Source organism: Lates calcarifer, linkage group LG4 (genome assembly GCF_001640805.2).
Source record: "Lates calcarifer isolate ASB-BC8 linkage group LG4, TLL_Latcal_v3, whole genome shotgun sequence".
NCBI lineage: Eukaryota > Metazoa > Chordata > Actinopteri > Centropomidae > Lates > Lates calcarifer.
In genome coordinates this window covers 8147096-8171654 of record NC_066836.1, presented here as the reverse complement: position 1 = coordinate 8171654, position 24559 = coordinate 8147096, and the positions used below count along the sequence as shown (strand labels likewise).

At 40.4% G+C, this 24559-nt stretch overlaps 1 protein-coding gene and 1 long non-coding RNA gene across 2 annotated transcripts; both read left to right on the top strand.

The window, feature by feature from the left end:
* The first annotated feature begins 2469 nt into the window (after window positions 1–2469).
* LOC127142360 (uncharacterized) lies at window positions 2470–3081 on the top strand. Its single transcript, XR_007813018.1, has 3 exons — window positions 2470–2573; window positions 2676–2766; window positions 2923–3081. It is a non-coding gene; the product is annotated as an uncharacterized LOC127142360 (long non-coding RNA).
* An 838-nt stretch (window positions 3082–3919) lies between these two features.
* si:ch211-106h4.4 (MAM and LDL-receptor class A domain-containing protein 1) lies at window positions 3920–23521 on the top strand. The gene is made up of 45 exons (XM_018676199.2): window positions 3920–4046; window positions 4154–4278; window positions 4617–4854; window positions 4948–5216; window positions 5355–5445; window positions 5554–5694; window positions 5971–6102; window positions 6748–6881; window positions 6991–7165; window positions 7299–7418; window positions 7942–8096; window positions 8198–8293; window positions 8739–8829; window positions 8912–9031; window positions 9645–9747; window positions 9839–9989; window positions 10119–10338; window positions 10869–10992; window positions 11472–11601; window positions 11697–11775; window positions 11880–12035; window positions 12671–12796; window positions 12915–13130; window positions 13242–13361; window positions 13625–13786; window positions 13916–14007; window positions 14231–14398; window positions 14649–14813; window positions 14910–15018; window positions 16165–16287; window positions 16444–16543; window positions 16727–16886; window positions 17364–17478; window positions 17613–17756; window positions 18396–18583; window positions 18937–19102; window positions 19424–19642; window positions 20107–20285; window positions 20761–20998; window positions 21156–21315; window positions 21411–21525; window positions 21794–21914; window positions 22096–22192; window positions 22298–22373; window positions 22455–23521. Exons 1-45 carry the CDS (start codon window positions 3923–3925, stop codon window positions 22554–22556), a joined length of 6435 nt encoding a protein of 2144 aa, XP_018531715.2. The 5' UTR covers window positions 3920–3922; the 3' UTR covers window positions 22557–23521.
* The last annotated feature ends 1038 nt before the right edge of the window (window positions 23522–24559 follow it).

The following is a 24559-nucleotide window of genomic DNA, read 5'->3' as shown; positions in this document are numbered from 1 at the left end:
ACTAATCACATACACACACTAATCAATACAGTATTACTCCTTACTTCTAAACAAAAACAAAACTAATGGATGATACTTCCCAAGTTTGTAATGAACCAAGTAGAGAAACTGAAACTACAAACTAACTGACAAGCGTTACAAATACAGCTGTACTACTGTAAAACTAATTGGGACAAATTACCACTTGAACTGAAATTGGTAAATCCCAAGCTAAAGGCTGGACAGAAAAGGGAAGACCGTACTCATCTTACATAACTGCATGAGAAAATTGAATTAAAGACTAAATGCTACCAAACAAACCAAAAGGTTGGAAAACCATGGGGCAGTCAGACTAGGTGAAACAAATTCATATTACTGGCGACTGACTGCATGGCCAAGGAGATGTGTTCTGAAAGGGAAGAGGCCATGATCAGACAGTTAATGTGTGCTCCATAACCTGACCAGCACAGTACTAATGTGTAGTTGGGCGTGATTTCCACTCCATTTGAGTTCATGTCGCTTATGCTGCATTGAATTGGTGGCTCTATGTGTCAAGTAAACAAAACACAACCACTGGCTCTGTAATGTCTATGTCAACACTTGAAAGCTGTGCTTTGAGACTTTTTCCCCCTCTCCTGCTCACTTACAGAACTTATCACTGATCAGTGATTCTGCTCTTGGTTCATGATTTCCTGAAAACACACAAACCTTTGCTCAGGTGTTTTGATAGCAACCTGTCACTCTCAGAACACTATCAACACCTGCACCTGTATGACCTGACGCCTTCAATATAAGTTAGTTTACACCCAGTCTTGAAAACTCAGGAAAAGACAGGAGAGTAGCAACCTTTGCTGTCAGTTACATGTTTCATTGCACATTTGTAAATTTCCCCATTGTGGGACTAATAAAGGATTATCTTATCTTATCTTACATTTAACCATACATTATAAACATCATAATATCTGCAAGCTCTTAAAAACCAAACCAAAATTGAAGTGGTTTGTAGTGGTGTAGTTTTGGGTCAAGACTTTATTTATGAGAAGTTGAACTTTTCAGAAGTCCTTACTGAGCTTTACCACTTAACCACTCAGAGTGGTTTGACAGCTGATTATCAGAGTTAAGATTATTATTGTTGTCCTCACACACTGAAACACACACATATTTCCTCAGACAGTGTCTGTGAGAAAATCAAAATCTAAATGAACCTTTCTCCTATTCAAACTTCATTTTGGATGTTGAAGTTTATCCATATTAGCATTTACCATCACGTCGCTGGTTATAAATGTATGTACAGCAGGAAGCTATAAAATTCTGGATCTGTGCCATCGCCTGGAACATTTATGTGACATTAAGTCGTTCTTGAAATGGCTTAAGTAAAAGAGTTATGAGGCACTGAGAGCCATAAAGACAGGAAATGTAATGCAGTTTACTGAGTACACCCTGGACTTTAAGCTGGAGTTTATCGATAAGGACTTGTGGATTTAGCTCAACTGTTGTAATAAAAGTTGCTCTCCAATAATTCAGGCACAAACTGTTAATCAGAGGGTAGATAAGGTGGCAGACATGCTTTAAGGAGTTTGCCTTTTCTTTGGATTTCTTGTGATGTGTCATTTTCCTCCAGACATGAAGCAGTTATTTGTCTTGTCAGGTAAGGGCTCTTCAAAACTAAATATCTCACACGTGTGTCACACAAGTAAGGGGTGAAAAGGTGGGGCAGAGTTGTCACTTATAAACTACACAGTGACAAGACAGTGACAAGCTGTGCAATGTCTGCAGTAGTTAGAAAATAGGCATGTAATTGTGGAATTTATGCTGTGGTCTTCTGGCAGCTTTGAGATGCTTAAACACTGAAATAAAAAAACTACCACAGTGTAAGTCAAAGTTACGGTCACATTTCCTCCCCAGGCTCTCTTCTAATCTCTTTGTAATAAAACTGTCTTTACAGTGTTGTTGGTCATCGTGTCCTCGTGTCCCGATGGAGGGTTTAACTGCACATCTGGAGAATGCCTTCCTGCTCAACTCGTCTGTGATTTTAAGGAGGATTGTGAAGATGGCTCAGATGAGGAGTTTTGTGGTATCCTTGCTTTTCTGCAAAACATTTTCAAAATCTTTTGTTTCACGATTTTCTATGCATTTATTTCTCTTTGTTTAGCACCTCATGTGAGCTAATGATGAAGAGCTATCATTAGCTCACATACATGGCGCAAACTGAGCCCTAAGTCGGACTAGTCATTTTGTCATCTGAAAATAAATGTACAGCTGAAAGGAACCCAAAGTACATGAAAATCTTCAGTCATTATCACTCAAATTATTATAACGGAACAGTATTAAGTTGTTAAAAATATTGTTTCAAATTTTATACACACAAATAAAACAGAACAGTTGAGAAATACAACTATAACAGGTTCATGAATTTTAATACATTTTGGCTCTGTTTTTCTATTTCGGCCTCCATCCTCCTTAAGGGTCGTGTGACTTTGAGCATCACACCTGTGGTTGGCGTGACACCAGCGGTTCCTCCTACCGCTGGAAACGGCAGATGGTAAACATGACCTCAGTGCCTGAGCAGGACCACACCACAGGAAGCTCTTGGGGTGATTATTAACTTCATGTCATGATGAGTGATGTAAGTGTTTTATTAATTTACAAGATCAAGTCTTTAATGATGATGATGGATATTTGCCTGCTGGATACAGGACATGTTATGCATGTAAACGATGGATCATCATCAGCGGCTAAACTGGAGTATTATGTTGAGCAGCGGGCAGCTCTGGGGTGTCAGATGAGGTACTTACAAGAATCTGTGCTTTTAAGATATGTGTTTTCCAGTTAGGTTTGTCCTTGACTGACAATGCATATCAATGATTTAACCAGGATCTGACTTGAAGTTGTCATACACCCTATGTCAGCTGTTTTTGTAACTGGAGTGTTCATGTTTTCCAGCTTCTGGTACAATATTTATGATGAAAAGTCATCGTTACCATTAAGCCTTTATGTAAAAATGGTCAGAGGCTCAGCTGAGAAAGACTTGCTGGAGATTTCTAAAAAACAGACAGACAGTTGGGAGAATGCCACAGTCTTCATTGGTAATCAGCCAGGAGGATACAAGGTTAGTGCACAGACATAGTAAGCTAAAACTATTTAAGAAGTCAGACTTTTTTAACACCTTTAATACTTTAATGATTATGTTGTATCTTTGGCTTGATTTAGATTGATTGTGTAACTCTCCTAATCTTTTTATTTCCTAATTATTGTACCTCTGAACTTTATTGTATCCTTATCCAATTTAATGTGTTTCTATAACACGTAATTTCCCCCTAAGGGATCAATAAAGGAGCTTAGATTTTATAATTTCATCATGTTTGTTTGTCGGTGGTAGAATGAGCTCACCACTGAAGTCAATGAAAGCACTTAATGTAAGTTGCTTTAAACCAGCACATGTGCCAAATGAATGTACTGTAACATATTACTCAATAGAGATACAGACAACATAGAATACTGAAGAATAGTGAAGAATACTGATTTTCTGAAGAACTGTAGAGTAAACCACTTCTCTTTCTACAGCTGCTGTTTTACCTCAGCCTTTCAGTTTTTGAATCCAAGGACTTTTTGCTGGATGATATCAGCTTTGACAACTGTGGAGAGGGAGATGTCCCAGCAGGGTCAGACCAACTCTCATGTGATTTTGAGAAGGACACCTGTTCATGGTACCATGACTACGCTGCCAGCCTTTTGTGGAAAAGGTCTGATGGGGGGTTTGCTGAAGGCCCAGCAGGGAATGGTGAGAATCTTATTGACAGTTAACAAGAATTTTGTTTTAGCGGTTAGTTTGTGGGAACTTAATTTAGCAATTCTTAAAGGAAAATTCTTCTTAAAGGAAAATGCACGGCTGATCTGCTGAAAATTGCATGTGATTTTTTTTTCTCCCCCCACAGGCTACTACATGCTCATAACAGCCTCATACAAGGTTAATATATCATCAGTTGCCAGACTCGTCAGTTTCCCTCAACCTGCCGGTCAAGTCATATGTGTGAGCTTCTGGTACCACATATTTGGCAACAGCATTGGTACGTGGCTCATTGTCCAGAGCTGCACTGTCAGACAACATTAAATCTCCATAATGCACATGCAGTCATCAAATGCAGAAGTTCTATTTATATTCTCTTATTATCAGGTTCGTTGAAGTTTATTGCAAAGTATTCTGGTGAACCAGAGAGGGTTGTGTGGATGAGAAGTGGCACCCAGGGAAACAAATGGCGATTTGCTGATCTTACCTTCAGCAGTGACAAACCGATACAGGTATTCTGTTGTTCTTTCGTGTTTGTATCTCCTGTTGGAGATGCAAGGTCACATCAAAGAATGTTTGTAGAGGACTATTTAGACGGATGAAACAAGAAGACATGAAGCACGTGCATCAAGTCTTTTATATTGTTGTCCTACAGTTAATATTACAGTTATCTTATTCCTGTTTAACAGTAGGTTAGCTTTAATGCATTTTTAAAACTATGTTTTTGTGTCCTGTTGACTTTCACAGCTGTTTTAAACCAGTAGTTTAAAAACAATATATTTCATGACAAAGTCAAACTCTTTCATTGTTTGAAATCTACTTTGTATAATTAATTCAAGCTGCTCTCCAGTTTATCATAGAAGCTGTTGTGGGTGGTAAACAGGGGAGCATAGCCATCGATGACATTGTGGTGTCCAGCACTGCGAATGGTTCTTGTCCACCTGAGAGGGAGTGCACCTTCCAGGGCTCCCTCTGTGGTCTGCAGCCCCAGCCATCCACAAGCTTCAGCTGGAGCAGGATTACGGGAACGTCCCAGCCAGCCAACTCTTCAGGCCCCATTGCAGATCACACTCTGGGGACAGAGGAAGGTTTGCAACTCAAGATTCACTCTCATCATGCATGTTGTTTGTGATGACCTTCCTTATTTCTTGAGGTTGTGCATAACTCCACCTTATGTGTAGGTTATTACCTGAGTGCCCAGTTGTGGAATCACCCTGTGGGGTCCAGAGGTGCGATGATGACTGTGATGATGGAGCCCACCCCTCCTGATGGAGAATGTCTGATGTTCTGGTACTACATGGAGGGAAGTGGAGTGGGTGAACTCAGTGTTCTCCTTCAGACGCCTGGCAGCCATGGAAACTCCCAGAGGCTCTGGGTCAGAAGAGGAGATCAGGGGAAGCACTGGAGACATGGAAGGGTGACGCTTAACAGCCCTGACACCCCGTATCAGGTTGGTATACTCTGACATTCAGCACATGTTTTCCAGCATAGATGTTTTATATTTTAAGAGATACATACATGTAAAAGACAGAGATACACATGTGGAGATCATCTCTTAGTTAAATCAGTTTGTCGTTCTGAGTGACAGGTTATTTTTGAGGCGATGGTTGGGGATGGACCGAGGAGAGATATCGCCATTGACGACCTCATCATCCTGAATGGTGCTTGTCCCCCGAAAGGTTAGTCACCACTGTGAACTTCAGAATTTAAAGTTAGAAAAGAAAATGGATGAAAGATGAAAATTAGTGTATGTCGGTGATGTTGTGTGTCTGTGTTATTCCTTGCAGGTTTTTGTGACTTTGAGATGGACTTGTGTGGCTGGGTGAACAATCCTCCAGCAGAGTCCGGTGTGGACTGGGACTGGCTCTCAGGTGACAGTGATGGCCCTTTAATCCCAGACAGGGACCACTCCACGGATTCTTCTCTGGGTAAATCAGCACACATAAACTTTAACTACCAGCACTGTAATCAGTGTAGCATTTTGCAATCCACAGGGACAATAGAAAGACACTAAATACTAAATGTATAGACTGGCAGGGAATACTGTGTATCAGTGGGTCCAGCGACTGAGTAAGAGGCTGCTTTTCATTCACTGAGGTACCTTTTTAGAAAAGCATGTAACCTTTTTGACTAATGGAGCTTCTCAGACTTCAGGCGACTGAAAAATAATTCCCCTGGATATTTGATTTTTTTTTTCTTTTCAGGCCACTTTGCATTCTTCATGGTGTCTAAGTCCAAGACAGAAACAGTTGCTCGACTGGAGAGTGAGTCGATGGCACCTGTGGACCGAGCTTGCCTGGAGCTCTGGCACCAAGCCCATGGGTGGTTATCAGATAGTGAGCACAGTCTTATCTCTACTCTCTCACTGAGCACTGATTTGGTCATTAGCTGGTTAAAACTTTAATCTCACTGAAAAGTGATAAATGTTTCTGACATTTAGGTTACATAGATTGTAACTTATGTTTCATACTGAAGCATGTTAATTCTGTTAAGTCTTCAAGTCTTTTGAAATGAAACTATTTTACAGGAACAGGAGTGTCCTGATAGTAGAGCCACATAAGGTATCATAGGTTGCAACATGTACAGTATAAGCCAGACTTAATAAGAGAATAATCAAGGATCATAATGACAAGGCAAAAAGAGGGGAAAAAGGGTGAAAATTCTATATTAATGGATTAATACTTACCAGGGTATGAGAAGCAGTTAAGTTACATTTCAGTTCACTTCTGCAGCACATACAGAACACACAGTACAGGAAATATACACACAAATATACAAATCTCAAATAAAATGATTTAAAAAATAGCACCCAGTTTTATCACTGACAGGGCTTTTTGTGATGTTTTGATGTGCATGCCTCATTGCAGATCTAATTGTCCTTTCCTCACCTTTATGTCCCATGGCATCACCCAGAGGGAGAACCATTCTCAAAACTTGTCAGTAAATTTTAATCTTATGATGATGAATTGTTGCACTTCCAGGGCCCTCGCACATTACACTGACAGTGTTTGTGAATGAGACTGCTGGACTGCGTCCTGTGTGGAATACAAGTGGATATATGAATAATACATGGATCAGAGACAGGGTGGATTACAGCTCATCAGAGCTTCACCAGGTAGAATAACATTTAGGATTTAATGACCGACACTGATGACATTTCTTACAAAAATGCTGCACAGATACAGAAGAAATAAAAGTTTTAAACGTACTGTCCGTTATCGCAGATTGTTTTGCAAGCCAGTTGTCCCGACTCACAAGAGGGAAGCTTTGCCCTGGATGATGTCCACGTCATCAGAGACGAATCTTGTTATGATATTATCCCAAACACCACCCCAACCCCTGACACCACCACCACCACCGCTGCTCCTCCCTCCGCCATGGACTGCACCTTTGAACAAGGTGACACTGGGAAAACATTTTACTTGTGTCCAGTTATTTTTGCATTTGGATATTTGCATACTATTAATTAAATATTCTGTAGACTATCCCATTACAGTGCAGTATTTTAAGATTTAAACCTCTTCTGTAACAGGTCTATGTAATTGGGTCCAAGAGGACAGTGATGATTTGAACTGGACTCTGACTAATGGACTTCAAGTGGATCGACCATGGGATGGACCTCAGTACGATCATACTGTTGAAAATAAAAAAGGTATTGACTATTGACAGTAAAAAACGTGTAGCCAAGGTGGGCTGTATTGAACATCAGATGTCTTTGTATGTATCATTCTTTAAGCAAAAATACCTTTTTTTTACATTTTGCTTTTCTGTCAGTGTTAATTGAAAAGCTTTGTATTTTACACTGTTGGATGGACAACACAAGTAATTTGAAGCCCTGACTTCACACCTAGAAAATAGATTATATATTTATTTTTATTTATTTTTTTTACAAATTTCTGACATTTTATAGACTAAACAATATATTGATAATGAGTAAAGCCAGCCCTGTATATTGTCACATTTTTATGCCTTAGTGAGGCAGTAATTCTAGTTATTGTTATTCCTTATGTGTTATGTTTGGCCTATAGTATGTTGACATTGAATGTTGCTTGTTTGTAATGAAACACTGTCTTGTCTGACACTGTCTAAAATAGACAAAAGAATAATGATCCAAATCCACGTTCAATGGTTTGCGTCACAGTGACAGTCACTCTGTGTTTTCTCTATCTGTCAAGGTTTCTTTTTGCTGTTAAATGGATCCGGATCCAAGACCGGAGAGAGAGCAGTCATCTCTGCTCCTGTCATCAGTGTTAAATCACATATCTGTGTTGGATTCTGGTATTACATGCTCGGGCCTTCTGTGTCCACCCTGGACCTGCTGGTTCAGACAGTATGTGCTTCAGTTTGTACTTCTACAGACCCTCTGTTTCAGGCTTTGCTCACAGCGTCTTCACCTCAGAGCTACAATGACAATGATTCGCTTTGTTCTAGAAATCCTCTGAGCTGTTAGCCTGGACTCGCAGAGGGACCCACAGTCCAGAGTGGATCAACGCACAAGTAACCATCAGCATGAATAATGCAACGCGGGTAAAATGCTCATATTTGTGTTTACACACCTGCTATAACCCAACAAAATGCACAAACTTTAGGCCAATACTGAGAAATAAAATAAAACAGGTAACAATATTTCTGCCAATTTTTTATGAACATAAGGATACTTTGCATTTGTTTTTAAATGAATTGTGACAGTATTTGTACTTAACCGATCATTTTATAGTTAAAGAAAATAACAGTTCTCTCATGTGGACAGCTTATGTAATGGCATACTTTTAACTACCTCAGATATATTTTTTGCTTTCTTGATACTTATTTTACCTACATATATGCTGATGTACGCAACATACTGCATATTGCCCATTATATTCAGCAAGCTAAGATTGGCCAGTTTATAAATTGGGCTCAAATCTGCACATGCATTTTATTTATTTATTTATTGTCTTAAATGATGTTTGTTTTCCTCCTTTGTCCACAGATGGTGTTCACTGGCCATAGAAACACCAACAGCCGAGGATTCATTGCCATCGATGACATTACAGTGAGGGAGGGGGCCTGTAGTAATCAGAGTACGCAAACACAGACCCAGCACTGTCTAATGGTCAACATATACTAGTGATTACCACAGCTTTTTCTTCTTTTTTTTTTCAGATATGTGTGGGTTTGAGTCCAGCTTGTGTGGCTTTGAGAACAGTGTCAATCACAGGGGTCAGTGGGGTCGCAAAAGGGGAACGAAACATCACGTGGATCACACCTATGGAACTGAAAATGGTGAGAGGAAAACTGTGGTACCAAGCAACACGCTTTGAATATGTCACTGAAAGAGTTGAGTGCTCAGGGGATCGGGACTCCACAATTACAAGGGTCAAGTTACAATATAAATCTGAGGTCACAAGATGATTACTGAGATAGGCAATAGAGTTCTAGGCATACTCATTCTACTGTGTTTACTAAACTGTGCTTTTTTTTATTGTGAAATACTGGATAGCTTTGCCTCTCCAGGTCTCTTACAAAATGGTTATAATGAAACAGTCTGGTTTCAGTCTTTGGATAAGTTGCTTGCAATTCATACTACTGATCAGCATATTTAACCTGACACACAACCTGACTAACACTTTGGTGCAATAATGTCATTTGTCCAGTAGTTTGGTTCATGACCAAGTAAATGGAAAACTAATGATGTTAGCATGCTAACACCCGAAACTAAGATGATGAATGTTGTAAACATTCCTGCTGAATCAGCCTGTTAGTATCATCACTGTGAGCATGTTAGCATGCTGACATTGGCATTCAGCTCAACGCAACACCAGCCACAGAGCTGTTGTTTTTTACATTTTTAAGCCTGTGACTGCATTTGAAACAGCTGTAACTCTCTTTCCTTTAGGTTTTTATGCGACTGTGAAGATAACAAACTCTACACAGACTGAAGTAGCTCAGCTGCTCACACCAGAGTTCACATCAGCTACAGAGATATGTGTTCTCTTCTGGTGAGTCTAGTGCTGCCACTACATACATTCACACACATCGCATGTGTCATCTGATGCAGATTTTAAGGTTTGTGCTGCTGTGTTTCTTCAGGTACTGGTCACCTGCAGGTTCCTCTAACAGTCTCGCTGTCCATGTGCTGCGGAATTGGGAGCAGGGTGATGCCCTCTGGCAACGATCTGGAGCACCCTCTACAGGCTGGGAGGCGGCAGAGGTCACTGTGTCCTCTCCGCCAAAATTTCGTGTAAGCTGTTGTTTTTGTTGTTTTTTTCTAATCAAACCATCTCTTTCACAGCATGGGACTAAACTGCATACTGTATTTTTCTGTCACTCCTGAAAGATGCTACCTAAAACAGCTCATGTACCTCACCAGGTGGCGTTTACGGCGGAGCATGTACCAGGCACCAATTCTACAGTAAAACTAGATGATATTTCTGTGAGGGAGGGGGTCTGCAGTCCTCCAGGCAGCTGTGACTTTGAGTCTGGACAGTGCACCTGGGTCAATGTCCCCAGAGTACATGGACATGACTGGGTGCTGGCCAATGGGGGTTTCCAGGGTCCCCCTACAGACCACACCACTCAGACCCCAGAGGGTAATAAGCTAAACATGAAAATGCAACTGGAGCAGATATAGAGACCTTCTCACTGTTTTTAAGTTCGGCTGTCTCATTTGTTTGAGATTTTAAAACACAACAAACTTCAGAAAACATTTGAATGTGAGTTAAATGACTTAGTCTATTAGCTGACTAAGTGCTAACGGTCAGTGTTGCAATTAATGATTATTAGCAGTTGTTTCCACTGCTTAACTGTCACATTCTATTACTTATTAACTTCTCATTTTAGCTCTGACTTATGTCCTGTTGCTGACACTACCTCCTCCCTTGTCCAAATAAAATTTCCTTATGTCCTTCCTCTAGAAGAAATGTGAAACTGAACAGTTGAAGCAGCAAAATTAGCAGCACTGACAAGTATTAACAGCTGATAGTTTGTGCTGAAAATGAGACATATGTTGATTTATTCTTAGATATTCAAATTATTGACCAGTGAGTGTGCAATAAAAAAAGTGTGGGGGCTAACTTAATATTTTATTTTTATTAGTTAACATGTTTTCTTGTGCGTGTAGGTTGGTTTTTGTTGAGCTCATCAGTGCACCTAAACCACAGCAGTCGAGCACAGGTGGTGTCAGAATGGATCCAGCTGAAAGACACCCCCTCCTGTCTCACATTATGGCACTATATGGATAGCAGGTCAGCAAATCACCACCTCCTGGCATCATACAGTATGTGACAATGCAGAGGATGCACTTTATCCTGTTTACCCTGTTTAGTTTCCTCATTGACTTCCTCAGGAAGTGTGCACAAATGTCATATAGACATGAATCATCTCCCTCCCTTTTCGCAAGACAACAAATATTCTGTGGCAGAGATTAGTCTTTACACAAGACATATATTGAAATATAAGATATTGTTTAAAAAATAATAGATGTAATAGTTAAATTTTTATTGTAAATTAAATGAATACAATGAAATTAGTTTTTTAGGATATATGAGTTTACAAACTAGCAAAGATTTCTACAGACAGAAATGTAACGTGCTCTGCAAGAACCAGTGACAACAAAATGCAAAATAAGTGCTTTGTGAAGTGAACAAATGCCTTTTAGTGAAACTAACTCAACTGAAGCAGTTTTTATATATTAACAAAACATGACGTGTTTTTTGTTTGTCAGTGACTCTGGGTCATTGCGGGTGTACATGCGTTCAGGGCCGTCAGAGGAAGATCTGATGTTCCACAGTAACAGCAGTGGAAGCAGGTGGAGCAGACTCACTCGATCTGTAGAGAGGGTCAGGCCTTTCCAGGTATGGCTTAGTGTTTAGAATTGATTGGAATAATAATAGAAAGAATGGTTATGTTATCAATGATACTCACCAACTCCCTCAACATCATCTCTCAGCTGCTGATCGAAGCAGAGGCTAACAATAAAGGATTTATTGCCATTGATGACATCAGTCTCACACCAGGGCTTTGTCGAGGTACTGTCAGAGGTTTTTATTCCTACAGTTAAATCAAAAACCGCAAAATGTAAGTAATTAAATAAAGATAAATACATAAATGAAACTCTTTATTTTTCCTGTAGTGAATGAAACAAGTTCAGATTTTGTGGGTTGCTCGTTTGAAAGTGGCACGTGTGACTGGGAGGACATCAGCGTTGGCCAGTTTCAGTGGATGAGAGGAAGGAATGCTACTGGGAACACAGGACCCTCTGTGGACCACACGCTGGGCACTGAACTGGGTAGGACCACATGCTAATCTCTCTTAACACTGACTTTCTGGGGGACTCAAATTCATAATCTTCCGCTAGCCTGGCATCCAAATATGTCAAGTATGTACAACCGCAAACGTAATCAGTATAAGGCATAAAATGAGGTTTGTTACAGGATTAGAAGAGGTGTGATTCCTCCTGTGTTTCCTCTTATATGTATGGTTGTGTGATGCCTCTGGCTAGTGTTAGCCACAGTTTCTACATCCATGTTTTACTGAGGCTTGGATTCCTTGATCTTGAGGTTAAACACTCTATGTACGTTTCTGTGATTTATTACTGTGTTATACTGACAAATCAGTGGCCACCACACCTAAAACATAGTGCATACTTTAAATTAGTGATCATTTAGTGGATAAATGCACACGCAGACCTGTGATACATGAAAAACAGCAACAAGCGACATCTGATTGTTGTCTGCTTCGCATATTAAGATGAAAATTTACTGCAAATTGGGGCAATTCATATTTAAGACTCATTCTCCCACCACCCTGCTACAACTTCTTTTCACAACCTCATGCTGTTGTTTGACATCCTCTGAAGTCCACTGCTGACGATGTATTGAAAGAATACAGGGTTCTCCTGAGGTTCTTGTCTGGCTCTTCCAGGTTGGTACATGGCAGTGGAGCCTGACCGAGGTGATCAAATAAGCCCTGCAGTCCTGAAGAGTCCCACTATGAAACAGGCCAGCAGCACCTGCACCCTACACTTCTACTACAACATGTATGGAGAGGGTATGTTTTGCATATACACATATATTTGTGCAGCCATAAAAAAAATCACATGTTCCTGCTCCCTTCATATATGAGTCAGCACTTGTATTTCTGCATGCAATCTTGTACTCTGTTTCAGACACAGAAGAGCTGAGTGTGCAGATAAAGGCGGGCTCTAGGTCCACTACGCTGTGGAGGCTGTCAGGCAGCCACAGAGACCAGTGGCAACATGGTGAAGTAACAATTGGTAGAATCCCCAAGGATTTCACCATCCTGTTTGAGGCGTCCAGGACCTTCAACAAGCCCGGACACATCACCATAGATGACATAGACTTCACAAACTGCACCCTGCCTGGTACACCACCTGCTCCACCTGAGCACTCTACGTCTTATTTCCTCTTAGTTGGCCCCCTATTTTGTTCAAGCTGATTTACATTCATGAAATATTTGTTGGTTTCCTTCTCAGAGCCCCAGCCCTCATGTCCAGAAAGTATGTTTACGTGCAACAACAGAGTGTGTGTTGAGCGCAACCAAGTGTGTGACTTCAGCGATGACTGTGGAGACCGGTCTGATGAGAACAACTGTGGTGAGATATCACAAGGGTGGATTACGTACAGCAAATTCACGTATAGTGCCTGCACACTATATTGTATATTGTAGATGTCCATAATTTTTACATTAGATAAGAGATGTCTATATTAAATTATACATTCACTTTCTCTTAAGTGTTTTAAATTTAAGTTTTTCATAATTTAATTCACAGGTGGATGTTCTTGAGCACCAGTTTGTAATCTGTAGTGAATGTCTTCCTTTCACTCTCTTTGTACACGATCATTTCAAAAAATGTAGAGCAACATGATGTGGTGGAGCGCTGCAGCTTCGAACAAGGCCTGTGTTTCTGGGCAGAGAGTAATGTGGACACACCTGGAGCTGCATGGACACGTCGCAAAGGACTGGAGGCCTGGCCCAAACACGGGCCTCCCAGGGATCACACCCAAAACTCTGCTGCAGGTATTAGACTCTCTGAGCCACTTGGCGAATGGATACTCATCAAGGGTTTTAACTCTGACTAACTCGACTCTCTAGATGGTTAATGACCTCCATGTAATGCTATTCGTTAACTTTATGTTTCATTGTCAGGTCACTATGTCGTACCTGGGACTTCCCTGACCGAGAAGGGCCAGGCATCAGAGATTCTCTCCAAAACTTTACTACCCAGCTTAAACTGTAATGTGAGTGAAGTGTGTGTTTGGATTGTTTACGGGAAAACCCTCATGAGATGCTCCATCTCGTTTTTAAGAGGGTCCTGATAAATGAATCTACATAAAATATTATTGATAACATTTAAATATTAGTTTTTTTCTTGAGATTAAAAGAATAACAACAGTACAGACACTGGTTTACTGAACAGCGTCTATATGGAGGTTTTAATATATATGTATTCTTTCCATGTAGGTGAGATTCTTCTACTTCAGCCTGGATGACACCACAGCCAGACTGACGGCCCAGTCCAGGACACTGCGGTCTGGTAACGGGGACAGATTGTTATGGCTCGGGGAGAACTCACAGAGCTACAGCTGGCAAAGAGCGGAGGTCACGTTCTCCTCGTCGGCCAGCAGCAGGGTCAGTGAGGACACAGTTAATTTTGATGACAGATGAATGCTTTAGGCAATTGTGAAAATGTTATCAGATTGCTAACGCTGTCATATGAGCAAGCAGTCAATACGCAAGATTTCATATAGTTTGAGGTCATTGGCATTCACCCCTTGAATGTTAGAGAAATCAGTTTTAACTTGAACGACTGGCCCTGAATGTATGATGGTGCCTTATCATGTCTGACTATATGTTTTTGCTGTTTGCGCCTTCTTCTCAGATTGTCTTCAGATACGAGCACGGGGATGGTCGCAGAGGGCTGGTTGCACTGGACGATGTATCTTTCTCCAAAGAGTGTAAATTTGACCCTGACAACACTGAGCTCCCTGACACATCGCCCACCTCTGCCCCACCAACGTCCTCTGCACCAGTCAACCCCTGTCAGGTAAACTACATCTGTGAAACTTCAAAGTATTCCACAAAATAAGTCTTTTTGTTGAAAATGCACCATGGCCAATGTTCCCTGTGTGTGGTGTTGCAGAATAATGAGTTTTTCTGTTGGCGGTCAGCTGGAAAAGTGTGTATTCTGGCTACCTTATGGTGTGATGATCATCCAGACTGCCCCCAGGGGGAGGACGAGGATGGCTGTGGTGAGAGCTACATTCTACATCGATCTAAAACAGGCTGTAGAGACCTACAGTAAACTTGCTTTCAAAATTTTGTCAGTTGTGTGCAATGTATTTAATAACTTTTCATTTGTTACTCAGGTGTATTCATTAACAGAATAGATGTAAAGTAGAAAAGGGCTGTAATTCTCTCATTTTATTCAACAAGAGAGAAAGAGACAAGATGAGTATCTGGGTAAAAATAACAGCTTGTATTTGCAGCTTGTATGTGAAAAAAATTACTAATGTGATCAGTGGTTGTGAAAGTGAGAGAGAGACTGAGAGTCATATCAGAGATTACACTGAGAGAGTGACTAGGCAGGTCAAAAAGTTAGATTTTCTATCATTTGATTACTTTTTTACTCCACATGTTGAATTATTGGGCCAGATGCTTAACATGAATATGAGCGTGATGAGGTGTATGATGCCAGGAAGATGGATGTGAGTAAAGTGAGACATGAGATGCCATCAGGAAATTACTTCAGTGACTTCACCCAAATCTTGCACTTTCACCAAAATGTGATACATGAAAGTTGTGATGACAGCCTGTATTTAGCCAAATCTTGCAGTGTGTTTTTTTTTTTTTTTTGAAGATGAGAAAACTTGTTACTGTGTTATACTGAAGAAAAAAAGGAGCGTGCTGGTGTGATTAAAAACCCAAAGTGGCAAACAAAGGCATCTCACCAAGAGAGAAATAAAACTATGACTTCTAAAACTTGAGTTTATTGATTAAAAAGTTGCAGTAAGGTACTTAGTCCACAGCTGAGATCCCCTGTATCTGATAGAGAGCTGACAGAGTAGCGCTTCATCTTGTGGATTAGGAATTTGTCTGAAATTTACTATTAAATGTTAAGGTACCAAAAAAAGATTATGCAAACATTTACCGTTAAAATAGTGTTTGATTCTCAGAAGAGAGAAGAAGTAGAGAAAATTTTTCTACATCCAAAATCTGTAAGCAGCAGAATATGTGACCTTTGTTGTTGGACAAAAATAAATACAAATTATGCGGGAAACATTTTTTTAATATCTGTGATTCATGAACCAGTGCTCACCACCCTCCTTTTTCCCAACAGTATTACTCACTTTTTTCTTTTTTTTTTTTTTTTTCTTTTTTTTTTTTGGACATTTTAGGTCCATGCACATTTGAAAGCGACCAGTGCCAATGGACAGACACCAGTGAAGGGCAGAGCAAGTGGCAGAGACAGAAAGCCAGTAACAACACTGTGCCACCCACCGATCATACTACAGACACAGGTGATTTTAGTGGCTTATTGATTGAGTAAGTGATTGATGTTATGGATAAGAGTCCAAGGGATAATATGCTGAAGTAACATAATGTGCTCTCAGCAGTTGAATCAGCATGTTTAAGAGTCAGCTTTGTTGATTCAGGATGTTGTCCCTCATCCTCAGGCTACTACATGAGAGTGAGTTTCAGTCAGGGGTCCACACAGAGTGAGGCCCGGCTCCAGAGTCCCCCACTTCCTCCTTCATCCCCTTACTGCCAGATTCTGTGAGTGATAACCACGGCATTGATGGTCACATTTCTCTTACTATCTTCCTTAATGTCTGCAAAGTATTTGTTTTGATACAAAAGTTGTATGAATTGCTCAATGCTCCCCACCGCCCCCGTCTTTCTACCACTTAACTGTCTTCCCAATCCAACGCTTCTTCCTTCCTTCTTTCCTAAACCCAGGTTTCACTTCCACATCAGTGCAGCAAGTGCTGGGTCACTCAGAGTGCTTATGCAGCAAGCTGAAGGGAGTGAAGCAATCCTGTGGTCACGCAGTCACAACACTGTCTCCCATTGGACTGCAGAGTCTCTGCCTCTAGGCCTGCACCAGAAGCGTTACAAGGTGCATGCTCTTTTCCCCACTAAACAGTTGAACATTTATGTTTCTATCTTTATGCAAAGGACACATTGAACTGTGCGTATTAAAGAAGAAGTACTGAATAAATTAATGGAGAATGAGAGGTGACCATAACAAGATGCAGATGTTTCCATACAGGGCATGAGGGGCCACTGTATGCTGTGGCCTTTGCAGCCACTACATATGAACACAGTTGAACACCTATTGGAGATTTTGGATCAGTTTATTTGCGGTTATATTACTTTCACAACCTGGCTTATAAGACCATGACAGACAGTAAGACATAATTCTCAATTTATTACACAAAAAAAAGTTGCATGGATGTTAGAAAGTGCATAACAGTTTCCAGTTATGTCCATATACTGCACATTTGTTCCATCAGGAGAGTGAAATGCAGTGTTTCATTTGTTTTTAGGGATACTAATCCTGCGAAAGCACTAATGTGATCATTTGTATTTTCAGGTTTTGTTTAGTAGCATAAATAACACAACTCAGGGGGCCGCAACCACTGGGGATCGCATTTTTGCTGTGGATGATATCTCTTTTCTGAACTGCGACAAATCCTACCAACCACCAGGTAAAAAAGGTTTCAGCAGCAATACATGGGAGTTTATCTGGGATGAGTAGTGGTGGCATATTTCTACTGTGTTTAAACCTACACCTACCGGTGATGAAGGTCAACTAATTTTGATATTCTGTTTCCCTCCTCAGCTCTGTCTGCCTATGGCTGTTCTTTCGAAGATGGTTTGTGTGTTTGGGTGCAGGGGGCTGAAGACGAGTTGGACTGGCTCAGTGGATCAGGACCTACTGAAACCCCCAACACTGGGCCTGCAGGAGACCACACTACTGGCAAAGGTCATTACAGTGCTAATTAAACAGTAGTGTTGTACACCTATGAATTGTACCAAAAGTGCATCATCGCCTGTGTTGAGAATTTTCCTTTAAAGGAGCTATTTGCTGGTTTTGCTATCACCACCATAAACAGCTGTTTACTTACCAGTCTAAAAGAAACTTTGTGAGTACTTTGCAGTTTTATTCCATTACTCACCAAGAGCTGTCTGCAGTGGTGGAAAGCAGCAGCAATGTCTTGCTTCTAGCAAGAAGCAGCACTCTTCAGATGGCGTATTCTGACTTCTTGTATTGTAAACACTGATGGCTGAAGCTCTAAGCGATTACCACCTGCTCCCGACAAGAAACAATGTTTGGTGGCAGCCACTGTGGTCACAAATGATCATTAGTGTCATGTTATGGTAGATGGAGAAGAATCATGAAAACAGAAAACCAATCAATTTTTGAGGTGTTATTTCTGCATTCAAAAGTTACATTGTGTTGTTTACAATTGAAAAGGGAAAAAAAAATAGTGGAGGCTTCGTAAATTACAAACCTATTAAGGCCTCTCAAAGTATATGCAGGGAGTTGCAAGTAGACATTTTTTTGTTTTAAAGGGTCAAAGGCCAGAAAGGTTGGAAATCGCTGTTGTGCTTTGTTTAACAGGGAGATACCTTTACATCAAGAGCTCCCCACCAAGTGTGAAGGGAAATATGGCCCAGTTGAAGTCTTCATTGCTGCCACCTGCTGGGGAAAAAGGATACTGTTTCACATTTTGGTACCACATGTTTGGAGCTACTGTCGGCTCTTTGAGGATGCTTCTACAAACAGCTGATCCTTGGAAGAAAACACTGGTAAACTATGCATGAAATTAATCAAATTTTTATTTATATAGAGGTGATAGAAGAGGACAGAGAAGGTCACTTTTTTTCATGAATGATTCTGCTTGTGTCTGGACACATTACTTCCCTTTACTACAGTGTTAGAAAAACAGCTGCAGGGCTGATTGAGAAATATTTGTGGCTGTTTCAACCGGGTTTTCTCTATGTTATATGTTATTTCACATAATTGTGAAATGCTGATTGCAAAATAACATTAATGCATGGTATATTGAGTGCAAGTTGCACAGTTTGCATACCACGGTGTTGCAAAAACCTCCTCACATCCTCATTGTAACGAGTGAATCAGCCTCCCTTCTTTCCTGTAGGTGTGGCAAAAGTCCAGAAATCAAGGGGATCAGTGGCTATCGGTGCAGACCCACGTGACGTTGCAGAAGGTCCACCAAGTGATTCTGGAGGCCACAGTGGGAGGAGAGGCAGGAGACATAGCCATTGATGACATCTCCATTATCAGTGGACCATGTCCTGTCTCTGGTAATAAGGCTGAAGCTTGAGAAAAACACTTTTTTAATATGGATGTCTCTTTATTTGCACTTACTGTAATTTTGCAGTGCTTTGTTGACAGTTTTTACAGTGATTCAGCATGTAACTGCTGTGCAAGAAAAAGACAAATACCTAGAAAAAAAAAGAGTCAAGGCACATTTTCAAGAACATCTGTCTCTCCCAAGTGAATCATATCCTCCCAGCCATACCCTCCTCCTCTACTTGCTCCAAATGACTTGAAATACTATGGAAAAAAATATCTATTTCTATTTCTATATTAATGTATTTCCCTCTATACCTCTCATTTATTAGATTTGTGTGACTTTGAGGAGGGGAGTTGTAACTGGCAGCAGCAGACTGATGATGACTTTGACTGGATCAGACAATCGGGCTCCACTCACAACGCCAATACAGGACCAGACAGCGACCACACCACCAACACACCTGCTGGCCATTACTACTACCTGCCCTCCTCTAGCACTGACCGCACCGGACAGACAGCTGCAATGTCCTCACCACTCTACCCTGCAGGTCAGAGAGCCACCAGTCTGTCTTCTGAATGTTAACTTTGAGGGCTACAAACTATACTCAACATTATAGTGCCGTAGATCAGCTCTGATTTGGTTCTACTCATGTGTTCCCATAATTAGGAAGATGGTGTACTCCTCCCAACACTGAGTCACAATGAGACAGGGCCAAAAAAGTTCAGATAGTTAAGTTAAATGCCATTTGAATAAGGTGTGACTTTAGGGTTTGAACTGCCATTTTTAGCATCTTGCAAATGTCTTGAATCTACTTTCTAATAAATCATGCTAGCGGTTAATATAATTTACAATGACTGACCTGACCAATTCTACTTTCCTCTATAAGGAAAAACAAATAGCTCGACACCTAAGCAGTCTAAAGTATCCAGAAAAAAAGGTGAACAGTGACAGTGTGGTGCTGCTGTGGATATCCTATATAATACCTAATATCCTTATCCTATGGCCCCTCAGGCAAAGGAGCTTGTGTGCAGCTTTGGTACCACATGTATGGCACAGGCATGGGGACGCTGAATGTTTACCAGAAGAGTGAAGACGGGAAGAAAGCTCTGATTTTCTCTCAGACAGGAGACCAGGGCCGACTGTGGAGGTTTGCTCAGGCTTCGCTTCTGCCACGGGTTCAACCTTACAGAGTGAGTCACAAAGATCCACCCACAACAGTCTGGTAATACAGAGTTAAACATTGCACTTCCATACATTTATTTGGCAGCTATAGCTATTAGTGAGTTTAGTTTACAGATGAAGCTTATGCATCATTATACACTATATATATATATATATATATATATATATATATATATATATATATATATATATATATATATATATATATATATATATGTATGTATACACACACACATATATATACACATATATATATATATATATATATATACACACACACTAGATGTATGTTACTTCTAACCCTTCTTTATACACCTACAGGTAGTCAATGAAAGTGCTTTGAGTCTAAAACGCTCCATAAAACGAGACTACGATGTAATCTGAGACTAAGACTAAAGTGTATTTTAACACACTGATGTTAAATTATGTAGTGTAATAGTAATCAGTGAGAAGTTACCATCATTGCATTGCTCTCTGTTTCAGATTGTGGTGGAAGGTGTGAAGGCACGCCCCACTCTGGAGGGAGACATGGCTTTTGATGATGTCCAGCTGATGGACGCTCAGTGTCCTCCTCATGGATTTTGTGACTTTGAGAGAAACATGTGCAGCTGGAGCAACCTGGGTGTAGGAGTTGACCAAGGAGACTGGCTCCGCGGCAGAGGAGCCTCTCCAAACCCCAACACTGGACCCAGTGTTGATCACACCACCAACTCAACACAAGGTAAGTAGGTTAGAAATCTGCGATATTGTAGCTTTAAGAAAAGATGGATAAGATTAAAAAAACACTTCAGTTGTCATTGTAGGCATACTATGAAATTACATTTGGTAGCTCTTCCTGTCATTTATGTTTGTGAGTGATCTTGCACTGTTTCCACCAGGTTACTATCTGTATGTGGACAGCTCAGTGGGCGAGTGGGGAAGCACGTCCTTCCTGGTCAGTGATGTGTTCCAACCGTCCACTAGAGGGCACTGTCTGACGTTCTGGTACCACATGTATGGCAGCAATGTGGGGACTGTCAGAGTTTACATAAATGACAGGTAACTAACTGAAGAGTAGCTAAATTAAACATGAACTGCACATTAATTAATATCTGCAGTACCTTAATTTAAATGGGCATTGTCCTCCCTCACAGAAAAATGCACACTGGTGGCACAGAGGAAGGGATTCTGAAGTGGATCGAGACAGGAAACAAAGGAGACAAGTGGCATATGGCCAATGTGTCTATTAAACATGAAGAAGCATTCTGGGTAATTATGGGCTGATAATAGGTTTCGTCAGAGTGTATGGAAATAGTTTTGGAATAAAAAAATTAGGGATTTTGTTGTACCTGTTTGTATTCAGTATGTTAGACAGACAGCTACAGCGCTTGCACTTAAAATAACATGTTAGGGTTTAATGCTAGATTCTCAGATCATCTGACTAAGTACAAATACTTTTACTAACACATTGCCCAGTAAAAGGACTTGAATTTGAAGCTGAATTTGAAAAGCTTTTTTTCCTTTTTTTTTGTCACAGTTTGTGTTTGTGTATCAGAGGGGGGAGAATGGAGGTGGGGATGTTGCTCTTGATGACATTACCATCTCCCATGAGGGCTGCTATTCAGATCCCCCCATCAACCCTCCTGATGACAACAATGGTAATGCGAAACCGTCTTTAACTACTTCAACTGAGGATCTATCACATCTACTCAGGCACTTTTATTTCACTGTGGGATAAGATAAAACATTTAGTACAAGAGGGAACTGCAGTATACAAAGAAATGAATGCAAGAAAGATGTTGATGTTACGTGTTGAGCACTCTGTTTCTCTGTCTGCAGATGCGTTGTCCATTGGCCTTGCAGTTGGTCTGACTCTGCTGGCTGGACTCATCATCTCCATCTTCCTCTTTGTTCTGAACAGGAAACGTAGCACAATGTACACTGTGATTTAAATACAGAAATAATGAACACAATGCGCATAGTAAGACTCAAGAATAATCGTTTATGTTTATTGGCTGACATGTCTGCCTGTGTGTCTCAGGAACCAGCCGACAGTTCTGAATAACGAACCGATTGACCAGAACCCTGCATTTGACCTCTTTGACTGCAAAATAGAGGTAAGTAAAGCAGAGTATGATAACAAGTGATCTTGTCCTGGCTCCAACAAACTCAGATGATAATGATGTTTTTCCTCCCAGGGCACACAACACGGAACTGAATCGGACTTTTCCTTCATCAACAAGCTGTATCAACCAATGCCACATGTAACTGACACCAACATGGTTTCATCTGATGCTTAGTCCAAATGAATAATCACACTCAACAATTGAACCATAACCAATTTGTAAATGATACCTCTTTAGGACTTGAAGATATTTTAATTTAACTTGTATTTAGAAGATGGAATGAAGAGATTTAATGGAGGAGTGCATAGTGGTACAGTGGTTAGCATGAAGTGAGGAGGTTCCCGGTTCACTCCCTGTGACCTTTACTGATAGGTGTGATGGATGGATGGATGGATGGATGGAATACTTGCAAATACTGCCAAGCAAAGTGACTAACCCCCAGGTTATTAGCAACTTGAAAAAGAAAACTCATTTTTATAAAATGGAATGTCTTGTGATAACCTGCCTTATGTTGTTCATGTTATTTTTTCTGTTGAGTCCGAGGAACAAGCTCTCCTGTTGGATTAATTTCACTGGCTGATGAGCACTCAACAAACTCTGAGTAAAATGCTCCGCCAAAAACTTCTTGTTCCCAGAAACTGTACATTGTAAAGAGATAATTGTGTTTTTATGTTCTGCTGAGCATGTTGTGACAGAGCTGAAATTGCACATTCCTGTTTTGTACTAGCTTATTAAGGCATGATGCATAACATTGAAAGTGAAGAGGGGATCTCAAACGGAAGAATGATCACAGCAAGCAAGACCTGTTTCAGTGATTCACTTGAAAAATTGCGAAACTGTCCTGTGAAAGTAGTTCCATCTCAGCCAGCTATGGTAGTAAACCTCTGCACATGCATCGACGCATCAGTAATAGCAGTCTATAATATCATCTATAGTAAAATAGCAGACACAGACATTTTTTGCATAACAAGTATTTTTGATTTTAATAATTATATTTTTATAATAATTATATTATTATATTTTGTTGATATTTCTTAAGCACTGTAACTTTAAAATGATTTTAAACACAGATTATTAAAAGAGATTCTCACTCAACTGTCTGTCAGCTGATTTATCAAACCTCTGTTTATAAAGTAGCATAATACTCAAGTAAAGTAAAAGTACCTCAGTATACAATGGAGGTGGAGCATGGGTTTCAGGAGGTTGTGGATTAAAAACAATTTAACATGTTTAAAATGTATAAATATACTGTATACTGTAAACAGGGATGGAATAATAGCAAACTGGATGAAAGCAAAACTGTGAACTGAATTCTGCTGTTGGTAGAAGACAGCCGTTAGTAAATATCCAATCACTGTCAGTCATGGATGTATTTTTATTAGTTCTTATAATACATCCGTGATCCAGACCTTATCGTTATCCCACCTTCCCCTTGGATGTATTATAAGAGCAGCCAGACGCGATTGCTAAGCGGAACAGAGTCAGCTGGCGTTTCTTTTCCGCCGTTGTTTGCTTGCGTGTGTTGTCATTGGTCGCCGGTCACGACACGGGAGGAGCGCAGAGAGGCGGAGAAACGAAGCCGGAAAACAGATAAAAACCAACGTTTGTACGTCGGTTTGTCAGTACAGTGAGAAAACGTGAGTAGCAAAGAAGCTGGAAAAAAAGCTTTGGAGCTGCTTTTTTGTCGAATACAGTGAGGCTGGACGCTGAATCCACCTGCGTAGGTAGGTAAGGCTAAGGAATGAAGCGTTCGCATATGCGTTCGCATTTGCGTTAGCGGCGAGTGTTAGCATTAGCCTTCTCTTCTAATGAGATCTTTTTAACCATATTTCCATTTTCTGTCGTTTTCATCACGTGGGTAAGCGTGTGTTTGTGTTTCCGACACTGAGGCGTGCATGACATGAGTTGTAGATTCCCTGTTGTAATTGTTTACAGTCACTTTACTGACATTTTGCATCTCTCTGTAATTTAGTGTTCCATACTGGTCATTTTAACTTCGTTTATGATGGTTTATCATGTCGTTGTCATCGACAATGTGTGGCTGTTTGTGGTCATTTTATATAATTTTACGTATCTACCTGGTTATTTTACACGTGGGTGTTAGCGGTAGTGGCGAGCATTAGCATTAGCCTTATCAGTTTTCTTTATCAAACTTTTCATATAATACAATTGAAAAT